We start from the raw sequence: 14,238 nt of genomic DNA on the forward strand, positions 1-14,238 counted from the left end.
TATGATGGTATGGACTTCTATAGCACAAGCAACAGAAGTTCAGCAACTGTGGTGCCAGGGAGTGCAGATGGTAATTTGCAGCTTTTAAAGACACTTGTAATGAAGAGTTAGTTGTTACCTGAACCTCCTGTAACCAATAACAAATCTAAGCAAACCTAACAAACATAAATCCTGATATAGCCTACCTTGACTTCAGCAAAGCCTCTGACACTGTCTGCCACAGTATTCTCCCAGAAAACTAGGCAGTCTAGAAAAGCCTGACAGGTCACTCTTTGCTGGGTGAAGAACTGGCTGGACTGCTGGACCCAGAGAGTGATGGTGAATGAAGCTAAATCCAGCTGGTGACTGGTCACCAGTGGTGCCCCAGGCGTCGGTACTGTAGCCGGTTCTGTTCAATATCTTCACTGATGACCTGGACGAGGGCACTCAGTGCACCCTCAGTAAGTCTGCAGATGACACCAAGCTACCAGGAAGAGCTGATCAGCCTGGGAGCAGGAAGGCCCTACAGAGAGATCTGGACAGACTGAATCACGGAGCTGAGGGCATCAGGGCAGTTATTTGCATGGAATTCATCAAGTGATTACAAATGTGCATCCAGCGCATCTCCAGTTTTAGAGAAGAGAATTCTTATAAATGATACCAACATTTGACACTGGCAGGCAATCACATTAAGTGCTTTATGTATTTAAGGATGCTGAGGAAGGGAAGAAATTTGTTGCTTTTTGTGGGGGCTTCAGTCACAAACATTCAGTTTGCAAGAGCATCCACCTTAAGAAAAAAGTGCAAGTGCTAAACCAACACAGCCATGTTCCATACACATACACGCCACAAAACAGAGCCCTCAAGCTAGCTGCTATTTCATACAAAAGCTGTTTCCTAACACTGAAGTCACTCAGTATAAAGTATTCTGCTTTTATTCTTTTTATTCTGTTTCAGCATTTCCCTCAGTCTGTTTAGGTGTCCAGAATAACAAAGCTAATGGTAGAAGGGACTGCGGAGTTGCCGTAGTAACTTTAAAAATGTAACAAGAAGTCAATTTCAGTAAACAATTTTGCAACCAAGGAAAATTGCTAATAGGACTGCCAAGTAAATTTTAAGTATAATCCATGAATGTTTCAGGAATTTCTCGAATGCAGTCTGACCACATTCGCCCTGAAGACTGCAGACTGTGCTCTTAAATCAAGCTACAGAGTTACTTACTACCTTGTTTTGTTGAAGAAGGACAATCACTCCCCTTCTAAGGCTTCTCCAAATTTATTTCTCCAAGATGTAAAGCTAACTGCTCAAATTGAAGACTTCTCACACCCGTACTCTGCCTGAAGCAGATTGGTTTTGGACAGCTTCAGTTGGAAATGTTTGCAATTTTCCAAACAAAGCTGGGAAGAAATTGTATTAAGTAATTCGATTGTTTTATGAATAGGATTGGCGCTCCCATTCTTTGGGGCAAAACTCAAATAAAGCTTTTCTGTCCTTCTGGAAATCCATCCAAGCTGTTAGTAATTAAGAAGCCTTTAAACATACAGTTTATAAACCTGAAACTTAAAAGTCTCATGAAACTCTGTCCAACTGCCAGTTCAATTAAAGACATATCCCATTGCTAAATTAATAACTATGTGTTCATCTAAGGTTCAAGAGTGAAGGCTACTTTAACACAAGAAGGCCCACATGCAAAACTACAGTGCCTCTACTCCTGCTACTCCTCAATCTTTTCAATTTAATTTACAAAAACAAAATCCTAAGCACTTTAGAATCATAGCAGTGACCTAAAAAATTATATGTGAGTCAACTTCAACAGGTAGGAAGCAAGATGCATGCTGCTATACCTTTTCTGTGCATGTGAGCAGAGATGCATTTCCTTTAATGAACCTGATTTGCTCACTTACTTGAATTCCAGTCTGATATCAAGGCACTGAACAGCTTTAACATTCCCACCTCCACCTGCTCATTTCACCAAATATGTTTGGAACGACTTCTTTACCAAAAAGAGTAAGAGCCTAAAAAGCAATTTTTATCATTGCTTATATTGAGCTTACATAGCACAGTTTTGTTATTACAGGGACCGCAGGGATAGTCTCTGCAAGAGGAAACTGCTCCTGTGTTTGATTGAGCCAGTTCCAGATAGCTGCAAAAGAGAATCACCACTGGTCAATATTAGTTTTGCCTCTATGATAATGTATTTAAGATATACCAAAAAATTAAAAATTAAAAAAAAAGAAAAAAGGAACTGTAAGAGAGGACTGAGAAAACACAAGAAAAACAGCCCTGCAGACACCATGATCTAGGAAGAAATAAGAGGGTCAATGGAGAGGAATGCTATATAGAAATTGTTGCCATACAGCCCCTGGGCACCAAATAGAGCAGGTCTCTATGTGCAGCCATGGGGAAGCCCACAGTGCAGTAATGCATGTAGCTTGAAGGATACTGCAGCCCATGAAGCAGGCCCTAGGCCTAAGCTTCAGCCCAATTGGGAGCAATCCCTTCCTGAAGGATAGACTCATCCATGTTGGAGCAGTTCCTGAAGTCCTGTATTCTGTTGGAAAGAACCATACTGTAACAATTCACGAAGGACTGGATCCAACACAGGATCAGTCCCACCACAGGAGCTGAGGAAGAGTAGAGGAGAGAAGAAGATGAAGAATCAAGGCTGAAGTCAAGCTTGGGAAGAAAGGGGAGAAGGGGTATTTATAGTTTGTCCTTTTTTCCTTTCTTACTACTCTTAACAACTGACAATAAATCAGTCTTAATCAAGCCAAGTCTCTTGCCTGTGATGGTAACTCATGAGAGACCTCCCCCATCCTCAAACCAAAAATTTGCTCGTTTTCATCATATTTCCCTTCTCCTCCTTTTGCTGAAGAGAGGGAATGAGAGGCTGGCACCTGGCAACCACTTGTAGTTAACTCAGCACAGTGATGCACGTACAAACCAGGAAGAAAAACACTGGGGTTCCAACATTCTTGCTTCTCTGCTCTGGTAAACACTAGAAAAGAGTCACACGAGATGACTGTCTCTGAAAGGACAACAGGCATCCACAAAGTTTCCACAGAAATCAAATTGTAACAGGGTGGGAGGGAGTAATGAAAAAAGCAAAGACAAAATAATTTGTTATATTCCACAAAGAATGCATAATTCCATAATACAACAGCATTTGTGCTTACTGCCATACAGAACCCAAGTTTGTACTCATACTCTTGTGGTCATTTGCACAACTTTCAGTTTTCTGGTGAATTTTCAAACTCAAACTTCGTATCTTTTCCTGCTCAATTTTTCCAGCATTACTACTCAAATCTAGAAATCACACCGATGATTACTGTTTGGGCACATAGAAAGTCTGCCCTGTTAGGTCACAATGCCAAGAATTCATCTACTCTAGCATCTCTTTCATTTTTCATAACGAAAACTGTATTTTCAATATTCTCACTAGAAAGCGCTACACAAGTTTTCTAATTAGGACAGACAGGCAGCATACTGCCAACAGTTAAACTGCTTTGTCTCAACTTTCCGACAGAGAAGCTCCATACGCTGCGTTGTAACTTAGGAAGTTTATTAGGTTGCTGCAGCAGAGCAAATAGTTATGCATAAACTCTCCTACGCAATTTTACCTTAATCTACAGAAAAATTCCACTTCTTTAGCTGACAGTTTAGCTCTACAAAATAGATTCTCAGAGTCAGAGAAGTCTCTGCAGATCAAGTAAAGTAAGAGAATAATACTGTTCCTGTTCACTCTTCAGTGCCACATGTGCACAGTAGGTCCTCTTGGCAGGAAGAGCTGAAAACAAATCTGTTCAATCATGCAGTGCTTTTCAGGATTATGCAAGGAAAAAGTAGTAACATTGAGTATCACATTAATCACAACGCTAAGTGTTCACCATTGGTCCCAGGGTATTTTAACCCTTAAGAGCAACAGATGAAGAACTGCTGATAGTTCCCACTTCAGTGTTAGAAGACCAGACCCCAGCAAACTACAGTACACAAGGAAAACTGTATAAATTGAATGTGGACATTGCTAGTCCAAGAGATGCAAAATAAAAGCCAAAGCTTAAAACGGTAGTTGAAGCTGAGTTCATACCTACTGCAAGTTAAGACCACGGAGGTGTTGAAATTTAGCCCATAAACTGTGACCCACTTAGGTTTTTGTATCCATACAACCTCATACACTCCCACTTTTAAAGAAAGGCAGTTATTTAACCAGTCGGCCTGCACCCAGTACTTTGGAGGTCCCAGCACCTCTACAAGGTCCCAAAGAGACTACAGTAAGTACTGCCTAGCAGCTGGATCACAGTTCTATTAGCAGACCACAGAGATTAAACCATATCAAATGCTAAACACTTGAAATAGGAAAAGAGAGTGTGTACTAGATGTTTTTTTCAACAGATGCACTAATTTTCTTTTTTTTTTGTGTGTTGTTTACTTTAATTGAATGTTTTCTGTTTACTTCAGATTTAACTGAAATATCCCCTTTATCCTGATTTTATCATGTTATTGAGAGAGTCGCAGCTGTTTACACTTTCCTTTGCTCCTATCTCTCTCTACGCTCAGTTTTACTTGTGCAAGAGCAATCCTTTTGACCTTTTTTCTACTTACTAAGGCAATGGGATCGGAAAAAGCAATTCATAACCACTAAGAAAACTTCAGACTTTATTGTAAGAAAATGGACATACACAGTCACGGAATTAGTAAAGCTACAAAAAAAAAAAAAAAAAAAAAAGCAAAGAAATCCCTTCTCCTTTAACTCTTTACTAAACATCATCCCAAATGAGGCCTGGGCTGAATGAAGTAAATACTGGACTAACAAATGTTACTAACATGTACAAATGCAGGTGTAATATTTCACTGTTCTGCCATTCAGTAAAGACCTCTGCCCATGTAAGCACCGAAGCTAGTTACTCCAGCCACTGGCAGATGATGCAGAAGGGCACAGTTCACTACTGGCTCTCTTCCCTGGTTCTCAGGTAAGCTCTGTGTTCTACAGCAAATCCTGTGCGGGGGGATACACTGGGGCAGCACAAGGTAAGCAAGTTACACAACATCAGGGTCGACGTTCCTTATTTGGCCCCTTTTGAGAAGCAGGAGGCTGTCCACGATGTTCCTGATACGCACTGTCTTCAAGTACTCAGTCCCATCAACGGGCACACGCAGGGTCTGCCCAGAGCTTTAGAAGCCAGGCTTCGCACCGACCCGCTGCAGCTCACCTCCTGGTCATCTCTAAGAAAAAAAAAATCCCTACGCCTTACTTTATTTTTTCCTGTTGGTACAAATACCCCCCTCGTTAGTCGTACGGCACAAGCCTCAGCGCCGAGCTGGAGCTAACAGTGCGGCAGCGCTCTGCGGGAGAAGCCGCACCTCGAAGCCACGCTCCGGGAACACGCCGCACACCCCCCCGCGAGATGATGGCTGCGCCTCTCAGCAACCGAGCGCCGCGTACACCTCCTAGTTTATGTAATGCAGCACACAAGGTTACACCCTTCGGAAGGAACACACAGCCCGAGGCGACGTATTCCACTACAGCACATCTGGAGAGGCGGCGGCAGCGCGCTCCGGACCGGCGGCGCCCCGGTTCAGTCCGGCGGGGGCCCGCGCAAACCAACGGCCCGGCCCGGCCGGTCACGTGGCCGCCCCCCGCAGGGAAACGGGAGCGGCGCCCCGGGAACCGCTAAGCTCCGCGGTTCCCAGCCGGCGCGTCGGACGGGACCTCCGGGCTCGCGGTAACGGCCTCGGCAGTAATGCGGGAAGCCCCGGGCGCCCTCGGCCACCCGTCACTGTCACGGAGGTGCGGCGGAGGCAGGGGCGGAGGAGGAGCCTCCGTCGCTCAGGTGGGAAAACACAAACACAAAGGGCCCCGCCGGCACCTGCCGACCCCGGGAGCGGAGCGTCCCGGCAGGCGGCCGCCCGTCTCCCCACCCCGAGCCCGGCGGGACGGGAGACGACGACTGCCGACAGGCGGGCGGGGCGGGAAGCACACAAAGAGCCGGCCGGGCCGGGAGCGGGGGGCGCGAGGAGCAGTCCCTGCCCGCCGCCTGAGAGAGGTGGTCCCGCTCACCTGCTTGCCCCGGTAGAAGAGGCGCTGGCGGTCGGGGCTGACGCGGAAGGTCTCCTGGATCTTCTCCCGCAGGCACTCGATCTTGGTCAGCCGGCTCAGGTCGTCGATGGTCTGCGTCTCGGTGCCGTCGATGGTGCGCACCTGGATCCACATGGCTCGTCCGGCCGCTGCGCGGGGAGGCAGGACGCGGCCGCTCCGCCGCTCTCGGGGTGCGCGGCCGTGGCGTGTGAGGCAGGAGGGGAGGGGGCCGGGCGCGTCCCCGCTCTTTGTTCGGATCGGCGGGGCAGGGTTTTTAAATCGCGCGGAACGGGCGCGAGGTTCCCCGCCCGCCGGGCCGCCGGCCCCGCTCGGAGGGGACACGGGGAGGACGGGACAGCCGAGACGAGCGGCTCCGCTCTGCGATGGGCCGCGCCGCGCCGCCCCGAGTCGGCGCGGGGCGAAGCGCGGCCGGGCGGGAAGCTCCGCGCCGGGGCTAACGGGCGCCGCCGAGAGCCATCTCCCAACCCCGGGGAGTGTTTACCAGGCGCCGCCGCTCTCACATGGAGGTCACGGCGCCAACGCCGCTCTCGCGAGAGCCGCCGGCCGCGGTCGTAAAGAGACAACAACACCGGGGCGGGGGGGGGGGGGGGAGTGCGAGGGAAGCGGGCAGCGCCACGCCCCCTCCCGCTGCGCCCGGGCCGCCGGCCCTCGCGCCGCATTCGGCGCCACGCGCGGCCCCGCCCCGCCCCGCGCGCCACGCCCTCTGCGCGGGCCCCGCCCGCCGGCTGGCGCGAGGCGGCGGGGGGAAGGGTTGGCGCGCTGCGGGGAAGCGACCGTTACGTTTCCATGGCGGTCGCGCGGGACGGCTCGCCGCTCCGTCCTCCGCCCGCCGCGGGGTTCGCCGTCTGCGAATCCGGCCCGGGGTTGGCGGCGCTCGAGGGGAGAACCGTGTTTGTGCGAGGAGTAAAACAGGGGGACGGTAGCACGCGAGCCCCGGCGTTTCTGAGAATGTAAAATCTCGACTTGGCCCCATGCACGGTCCCTCCAAAACGCAAATTAGGCCGACCGAACCCGTTACGTGACACACAGGCAGACGTGTGTGGGCCGGGGCAAGGAGCAGCAGGCCTCATTTTTACCGCGGATCTGGTACTGGTTCACTTGCCATCAAACAACTTGGTGATTCTACAACTTGACGTCAGAGAAATGGAGATCTGCCATCCTGCCGTGGTTTAGCCCCAGCAGGCAGCGGCACCTTGCAGAAAACCCGTGGGCTGAGATTAAGAGAGATTAACAGTTAAAGCAAAATCTGCGCCACAGGCAAAACAAAATCAGAAATTAATTCAGCACCTCCCATCGGCCCGCAGATGGGTGCTTGCTGCTTCCGTGACCGCAGCTCACATTAGCATCACTTGGGAAGACAAACGCCATCACTGTGAACGCCTTGCGCCTTTCCTCCCTTATGTCACCCTCATACCTTCCATTGCTGAGCATGGCCACGTGGCACGGAACGCCCTACTGCTGGCCTAGGCTGGCTCTCGCGTCTGTGCCCCCTTCTGGTGTCTGGGCACCCCCAGCTCCGCAATGGAGACACGGTGCGAAACAGAAGGTCGTGACTCTGCAAGCACTGCTGTAAAACAGAGCTATGTTATCAGTGCTGTTTTGGTCAGAGATCTCAAACACAGGAGCTCTTGTGAGGAAAATTAACTATTGCAGCCAAAAGCTGTACGTATATATACTAGCAAAATGATTCGATGGAAATGTGTCTAATAGAGAGCTCAGGAGAAACTAGGAGATGGGTGAACGATTGCATCTGGGAGTAATTCAGAGCATTTTTATTGTCTGAGTGGTAACGGGATTAAAATACAGAATTATTAAATACAGACAGGTCTAGAGGACCCCTGTGCATTTTTGTGGCTTCTTTGTGGTAGGTGTTGAAAATGTCACTGACGTAGTACTGAGTCAGAGGGAGGAACAGATCATAACCAGTGTTTATTAGGAAGCCTTTCACTAATTAGACTTCTTATTTATAGCACATAACTGCACAGCGCTCACTGTTTCTCCCTCACAGAGAGCACACACGGGGTTACTCAGCTGCAGTAGCAGCAGAAATCCCATCCCTGGCACTCACGGAGCTGCAGAGGATTCTGCCCATGCTCCTGGGTGTCCTGTTGAGTACATCCCTCACAGGACGATCATGCAGTAGCTGCACACATGGTGCTGCCCTGTGGTCTCTGTGAACCAGCGGCAGCCGCTGCCTCTTGAGGTGTGGTGTGGGTTACGCCACCCATCCCAGGCAGCAAGCTGTGCTGAAGCCCTTGTGCTGGCCTCGCACCAGCTCAGCATCCTGAGCTCAGAAGTTGCTCCAAACATGCTGTTGGCTCTTGAGAAGATACTACCTGCCTGCTTGTACTTTCTCTCTAATCGCCCTGCTGTTGTTTGGTACCATGCACAACTGGAGGTGCCTATGGAACTCATTCACACAAACACAGATTTGGTGGCAAAGTATGGTAGTACAGATTCGTACATTTCACTTCTAGGTTTGGGAATTCCCACTGCTGTTCTGAGTGGGTTAACTTGGGCTTGATTTTGGGGCATGTGCAAAAGCAGCTGAAAGAATTACAAGTTTCTCAATTATTTTGAAAATCTGCTCCTTTCTTTCTTATCCTTGCTAGTCTGTTTCGACTTTATAACAATCGTCTTTTTACTTGACACAGCAAGTTGCTGAATTACCCTTTATGCAAATCCAGATTTTCATTTGCCATTTGTGGTTGTAACACAGGCTCATACTCAAATGGTGAAGTACGTATCATCATTTTAGCTCTTTTGGCCCCAGCTTTCTTAGGCTTCTTGAAATATTCAATTATTGTTTAACTTAGAGGTTAAGAGGTTAAGAATAGTTTAATAGTTATATCTGAAATAAAGGTAAGTCATCTGCAAATTCATCTTAGACACCATCTTAGACACAAAAAGAAAGGAATCTCAGAATAAATCTGTACGTAGAAATTGATCTTTCTGTTGAAGCAAGCACTGAAATGTCTCTCTTCAACAAGCAAAAAATCTGAAAGAATTCTGAAATGGAGTATGTTTTCCCATACTAGAGAGAATAGAAGAACTTTGTGCTAGAGAAACTTTGGAAAGCACATGATGGACTGTTAGAACAGGAAATGTTTTTTGTAGGCGACAAAAAATGAATGAGGATTGATTTGTTACTACACTACACGAGGAAATATATTTTGTGGCAGGGACTGTAGAGAAAGGCAGATCAGATTGCTTGCACAGGAGTGACTGAGTAGAAGCAGCACAGACACTTGTGAAATGATTGTGCTGGCATTCTGCTTTATAGTATGTCTCCTGTGGCATGGATACTAGGGGTAAAAATTGGTAAAAAATAAACAATACTTGCTTGAGAATCTACCAGTGGATGTGGAAAGAGACAGTTACTGGGTGTTCAGAAAACAACAATGTCCTCTGGAATAGGGGTGGACTGATAACCACATTATGGTAAAGCAGAAACTGGAAAGCGTATGTGGTGGACTGGAGTGGTAGTGGCAGAAGAAAGACTAGAATGAGCACAGAACAGAAATAAGTTAGCTCTGAAAGTGATGCCTCCTATTTTATGACGTTGGCCCACCATGTCAGAAGTGGACATTGGTGGTACAGCAGTAGAGTTTGAATCCTGCCAATATTCCATTACATTTTGATGCCATGTGACATGGTAGCAGAGGGGCAGTCAGGCAGAATGGTGTCTGCAGGGAAGCAAAGGTGTGTCACTAAGCTCCTCCACATGGATAAAGAGGCACCCACTGACATTCATTGCTGAATGTTTCTAGAGACCAAACAGTAGAAGTGAGCACAGTGAGGTGATGGCAACAGCAACGTTAAAGACAAGCCATGTTTTGGATGGTCATGCAGATTTTTACAAGCAAGCATGCAAGGTTTTGTTCATCACTGGTGAAACTATGTAACTAATGTTTGTGGCTGTATTGAAAAAAAGCATTTTGTAGCTGTGAATTTGCTCTATCAAAAAGTACGATTGTGCTCTTTGTACCTGTTGTCATTTCCATGGAAATAAATAGGAGATGCTGCTTTTGGAGTAACTTATGTATATTCCTTGTTTACCCATAGGAGATCATCTATTAGTTTGAATGACTTACTGTAGTTAAAAACATGGGAATAGGAAGAAAAAGCCATAAAAATGCTCAGCAGACAGACAAATATGTATGAGGAAAAATTGGAAAAATGGAAGCGTAAGACAAAGCCAAGGAAGCAGAAAGAAAACAGCAGAAGAGGGAAACACATGCTACTCAATTTCAAAGAGAAGCTGTGCAAGAAGGAAAAGACAAAGGATATTTTGTAGGATTATTTTTCTAACAAACTCTATGCCTGAGAGTCTTTTGAAGTTTTATAGGCAATGCAATAACCTGTGTGGATGCTTTGCTACTGTTTTGCTCAGATGTGCCCATCTGTCTTCCAGGGAAGAAGTGTAGAAGTAAATTGAAAGCGTGTATCAACTGTACTTAGTAGAAATGTATCACTCAGCTCCCACGACATCAACGTGACAATTTCAGTGTAAACACGTTGGGAAAGAAATGAGGCCAGTTGACTTAATTAGTCTGTTTTAAACTTAATGTAGAGAGAGAAACATCAAATGCAATATATTTTGTTGCAGATAATGCAACACACGTGCATGGGAATGATACCCTATATGTAGAGCTGACTATTAATTCCGTCACATAATGGGAAACAGCAACCTATGAGTAAGAAATCCTAACGTATATACTTTTATTTGATTATTATGGGTAAAGAACACCTGATGTGTTTGTCTCACTGAAAATAATACACCTGCCAGAAGGGCTGGGGCATGAGCAAATGTGGGTTCTGCAGCACCTGTAATGAGAAAAGACCCCGATCAAGAGTTCTTGGCATCAGAGCAGTGACTGTTTTGTCCCATTAAGAAACAGCAAATATTTTTTATTTACAGTGAGAAAAGACCGTGTCCTGAGAACAACACAGCTGGGTGCCAATTCTACATCTTTCTTTAATGACTTGTACTTGCTTATGGAGAGAGGTCTCCAGAGTTCAGGAAAGTGACATGAGCCTTAGATTATACTTTATAGAAGCTGTATTACAATTTTATTCAATTTCTGTTATGTAAAAGGTAAAGAGAAATAAGCATAAGGGTACTACATAATTTTAATAATACCTGTCTAGAATGAAGTCGAAAGTTTGTTTCTTCATGTAATTACACAGAATCACAGAATCACCCGGGTTGGAAGGGACCTCAAGGATCATGTAGTTCCAACCCCCCTGCCTAGCAGGGCCACCAAACGTACACATTCAGATCAGGTTGCCCAGGACCCCGTCCAACCTGGCCTTGAACACGTCCAAGGACGGGGCATCCACAACCTCCCTGGGCAGCCCGTTCCAGGGCCTAACCACTCTCCTTGTAAAGAACTTCCCCCTAACATCCAACCTAAATCTTTCCTCCTTCAACTTGGATCCATTTCCCCTAGTCCTGCTGTTGTCAGCCCTTTTGAAGAGTTTACTCCCCTCCTGGGTGTAGGTTCCCTTTAGGTATTGATGGGCTGCAATGAGGTCACCCCGCAGCCTTCTCTTCTCCAGGCTGAACAAGCCCAACTCCCTCAGCCTGTCCTCATAGGGGAGGTGCTCCAGCCCCCTGATCATCTTAGTCGCCCTCCTCTGGACCCTTTCCAAGATCTCTATGTCTTTCTTGTACTGAGGGCTCCACACCTGGACACAGTACTCCAGATGGGGCCTCACAAGAGCCGAGTAGAGAGGGACAATCACCTTCCTCTCCCTGCTGACCACCCCTCTCCTGATGGAGCCCAGGATCCCATTTGCCTTTCGAGCTGCCAGAGCGCACTGCTGGCTCATGTTAATTCAGCTAATACAAGCTGTTATTTTAAGAACTAATTTATCTCAGCGTGTGCTTTTAAAAGCTACATCTTTCATTTTATTAAGATTGTGGTCTTTTTTCTTTCAGGTGTCAGGTGTATTTCTATAATGAGGGTAACAATGCATAGGATCACAGCTTATATGTGATTTGTTTTTGTTTTTTTCATTAGTTCGAATTGTTTGCAATAGTTTAGGTGTTGATGTGGTATAGTGCAACATGTAAGCAGCTGATTTTCTTTTGGAAATGCAGTGATTTTATCAAGAATTATTGTATTATAACTGTGTTATAAATCCTACATTACAGAAATTAGAAATTATGTATTATATTTTGTTTTAGGTTTTTGTTTATCAGCTGTTTTGTATCATTTCCAGATCTAATGGTATTGCAACTTCTACATGCAAGTTTCTGTTTATCTTGTGAGCAAAGCTATCATATTGAATATAGTATTTGTAGTTATATGGTTTATAGTTATAATATACATAAATATTTCATGTGCGTGATAAAAACAGCCTTCTACAGATATATAAATAAATGATAAATTATTTAATAGCTACCTATGAAATGTCAAGTAATGCTGCTGGTGCTTAGTTGGGCAACTGGGAGTTTGGAGGTATTAAGGCTGAACTTTTCATCTTCCATGTCTCCTAACTCTTCTTATGAGCATCGAAGATAGAAAATATAAAGTAAATATAGTCAAAAACATTCACATTTGGTTATCGTAGAATCATAGAATCTTTAAGATTGGAACAGAATTCTAAGATCAGCTAGTCCAGCCATCCAACTACCACAAATATTGCCTGTTAAGCCATGTCCCCAAGTACTACATTTCCTTAAATACGTCCAGGGAAGGTGACTGAAACCCTTCTCCAGGCAGCTTATTCCAATGGCTAACCACTCTTTCTGAGAATAAAATCTTCCTAATGTCCAATCTGTACCTCCCCTGTTGCAACTTGAGGCCATTCCTCCCTGTCCTATCACTAGCTACTTGAAAGAGGAGCCTGACTCCCACCTTACTTATCACAATCTGTTTTCAGGTAGTTATGGAGAGCAATAAGGTCTCCTCTGAGCCTCCTTTTCTCCAGGGTGAACAGTCCCAGCTCCCTCAGTCTCTACACATAAGGCTTCTGTTCCAGACCCCTGACCATCTGTGTTGCCCTTCTCTGGATATGCTCCAGGGCCTCATTATTTTTCTTGTAGTGGGGGCCAAATCTGAACACACAGCACTCAAGGTGTGGCCTCACCAGAGCGGAATACAAGGAGACAATCATCTCCGTGCTCCTGCTGGCTGCACTATTTCTCATACATGCCAGGATGCCATTGTCCTTCTTGGGCCACTGCTGGCTCATGTTCAGCTGAGTGTTAATCAACACCCCCAGACGCATTTCTTCTGCACAGTCTTTTAGCTACTCTGCTGAAACTCTATAGTGTTGCCTGCCTAGAGTTGTTGAGGCCAAAATGCAAGACCTGGCATTTAGTTTTGTTGAACTTCACTCCTTTGGCTTCAGCCCAGCAACCCATCCTGTCCAGATCTCTCTGTAGGGCCTTCCTGCTCCCAGGCTGATCAGCTCTTCCTGGTAGCTTGGTGTCATCTGCAGACTTATTGAGGGTGCACTGAGTGCCCTTGTCCAGGTCATCAGTGAAGATATTGAACAGAACCGGCTACAGTACCGACGCCTGGGGCACCACTGGTGACCAGTCACCAGCTGGATTTAGCTTCATTCACCATCACTCTCTGGGTCCAGCAGTCCAGCCAATTCTTCACCCAGCAAAGAGTGACCTGTCAGGCTTTTCTAGACTGGCAGGTTTTCTTTTTCTGGGAGAATACTGTGGCAGACAGTGTCAGAGGCTTTGCTAAAGACTAGGAAGACTACGTCAACAGCTTTTCCCTCACCCATCAGCAAGTCACTCAGTCATAGAAGGAGATCAGGTTGGTCAAGCACAACCTGCATTTTATTAACCCATGCTGGCTGGGCCTGATTCCCTACTTGTCCCACATGTGCTGAAGGTTTTATAACTTCCCTAGCACTGAAGTCAGGCTGACAGGCTTGTGGTTCTCCAGATCCTTTTTATGGTCCTTCTTATGGATGGCAGCACATTGGCAAGCCTCCATTCATCTGGAACCAGTTGACCAGAAATGCTGATAGAAGGAAAGTGGCTTGCCAATCAGCTGTCATCTCCCTCAACAGCCTCAGATGGATCACAATTGGTCCCACGGACCTGTGGCAGACCAGGTGGAGTAGCAAATGTCTAAATGTTTTCACCTGAATCATGGAGGGTTTATTCTGCTCTTCATCCCAGGCTTCCA

At 46.4% G+C, this 14,238-nt stretch overlaps 1 protein-coding gene across 2 annotated transcripts in view; it reads right to left on the minus strand.

Annotated features, from left to right (window-relative positions):
• Nucleotides 1-6,468, minus strand: part of UHRF2 (ubiquitin like with PHD and ring finger domains 2) — a 75,867-nt gene extending 69,399 nt beyond the window's left edge. The window contains exon 1 of one of the 2 annotated variants that reach the window (XM_052700478.1): nucleotides 6,038-6,468. In XM_052700478.1, coding sequence (XP_052556438.1) covers nucleotides 6,038-6,190 — 153 coding nt within the window. In that variant the 5' untranslated portion in view covers nucleotides 6,191-6,468. The remainder of the gene's footprint in view (nucleotides 1-6,037) is intronic. The other variant, XM_052700477.1, reaches the window with a different exon arrangement.
• Between the last annotated feature and the right edge of the window lie 7,770 nt (nucleotides 6,469-14,238).

The sequence above is a fragment of the Tympanuchus pallidicinctus genome, unplaced genomic scaffold (assembly GCF_026119805.1).
Source record: "Tympanuchus pallidicinctus isolate F22 unplaced genomic scaffold, pur_lepc_1.0 scaffold4, whole genome shotgun sequence".
In the NCBI taxonomy this organism is placed as follows: Eukaryota; Metazoa; Chordata; class Aves; order Galliformes; family Phasianidae; genus Tympanuchus; species Tympanuchus pallidicinctus.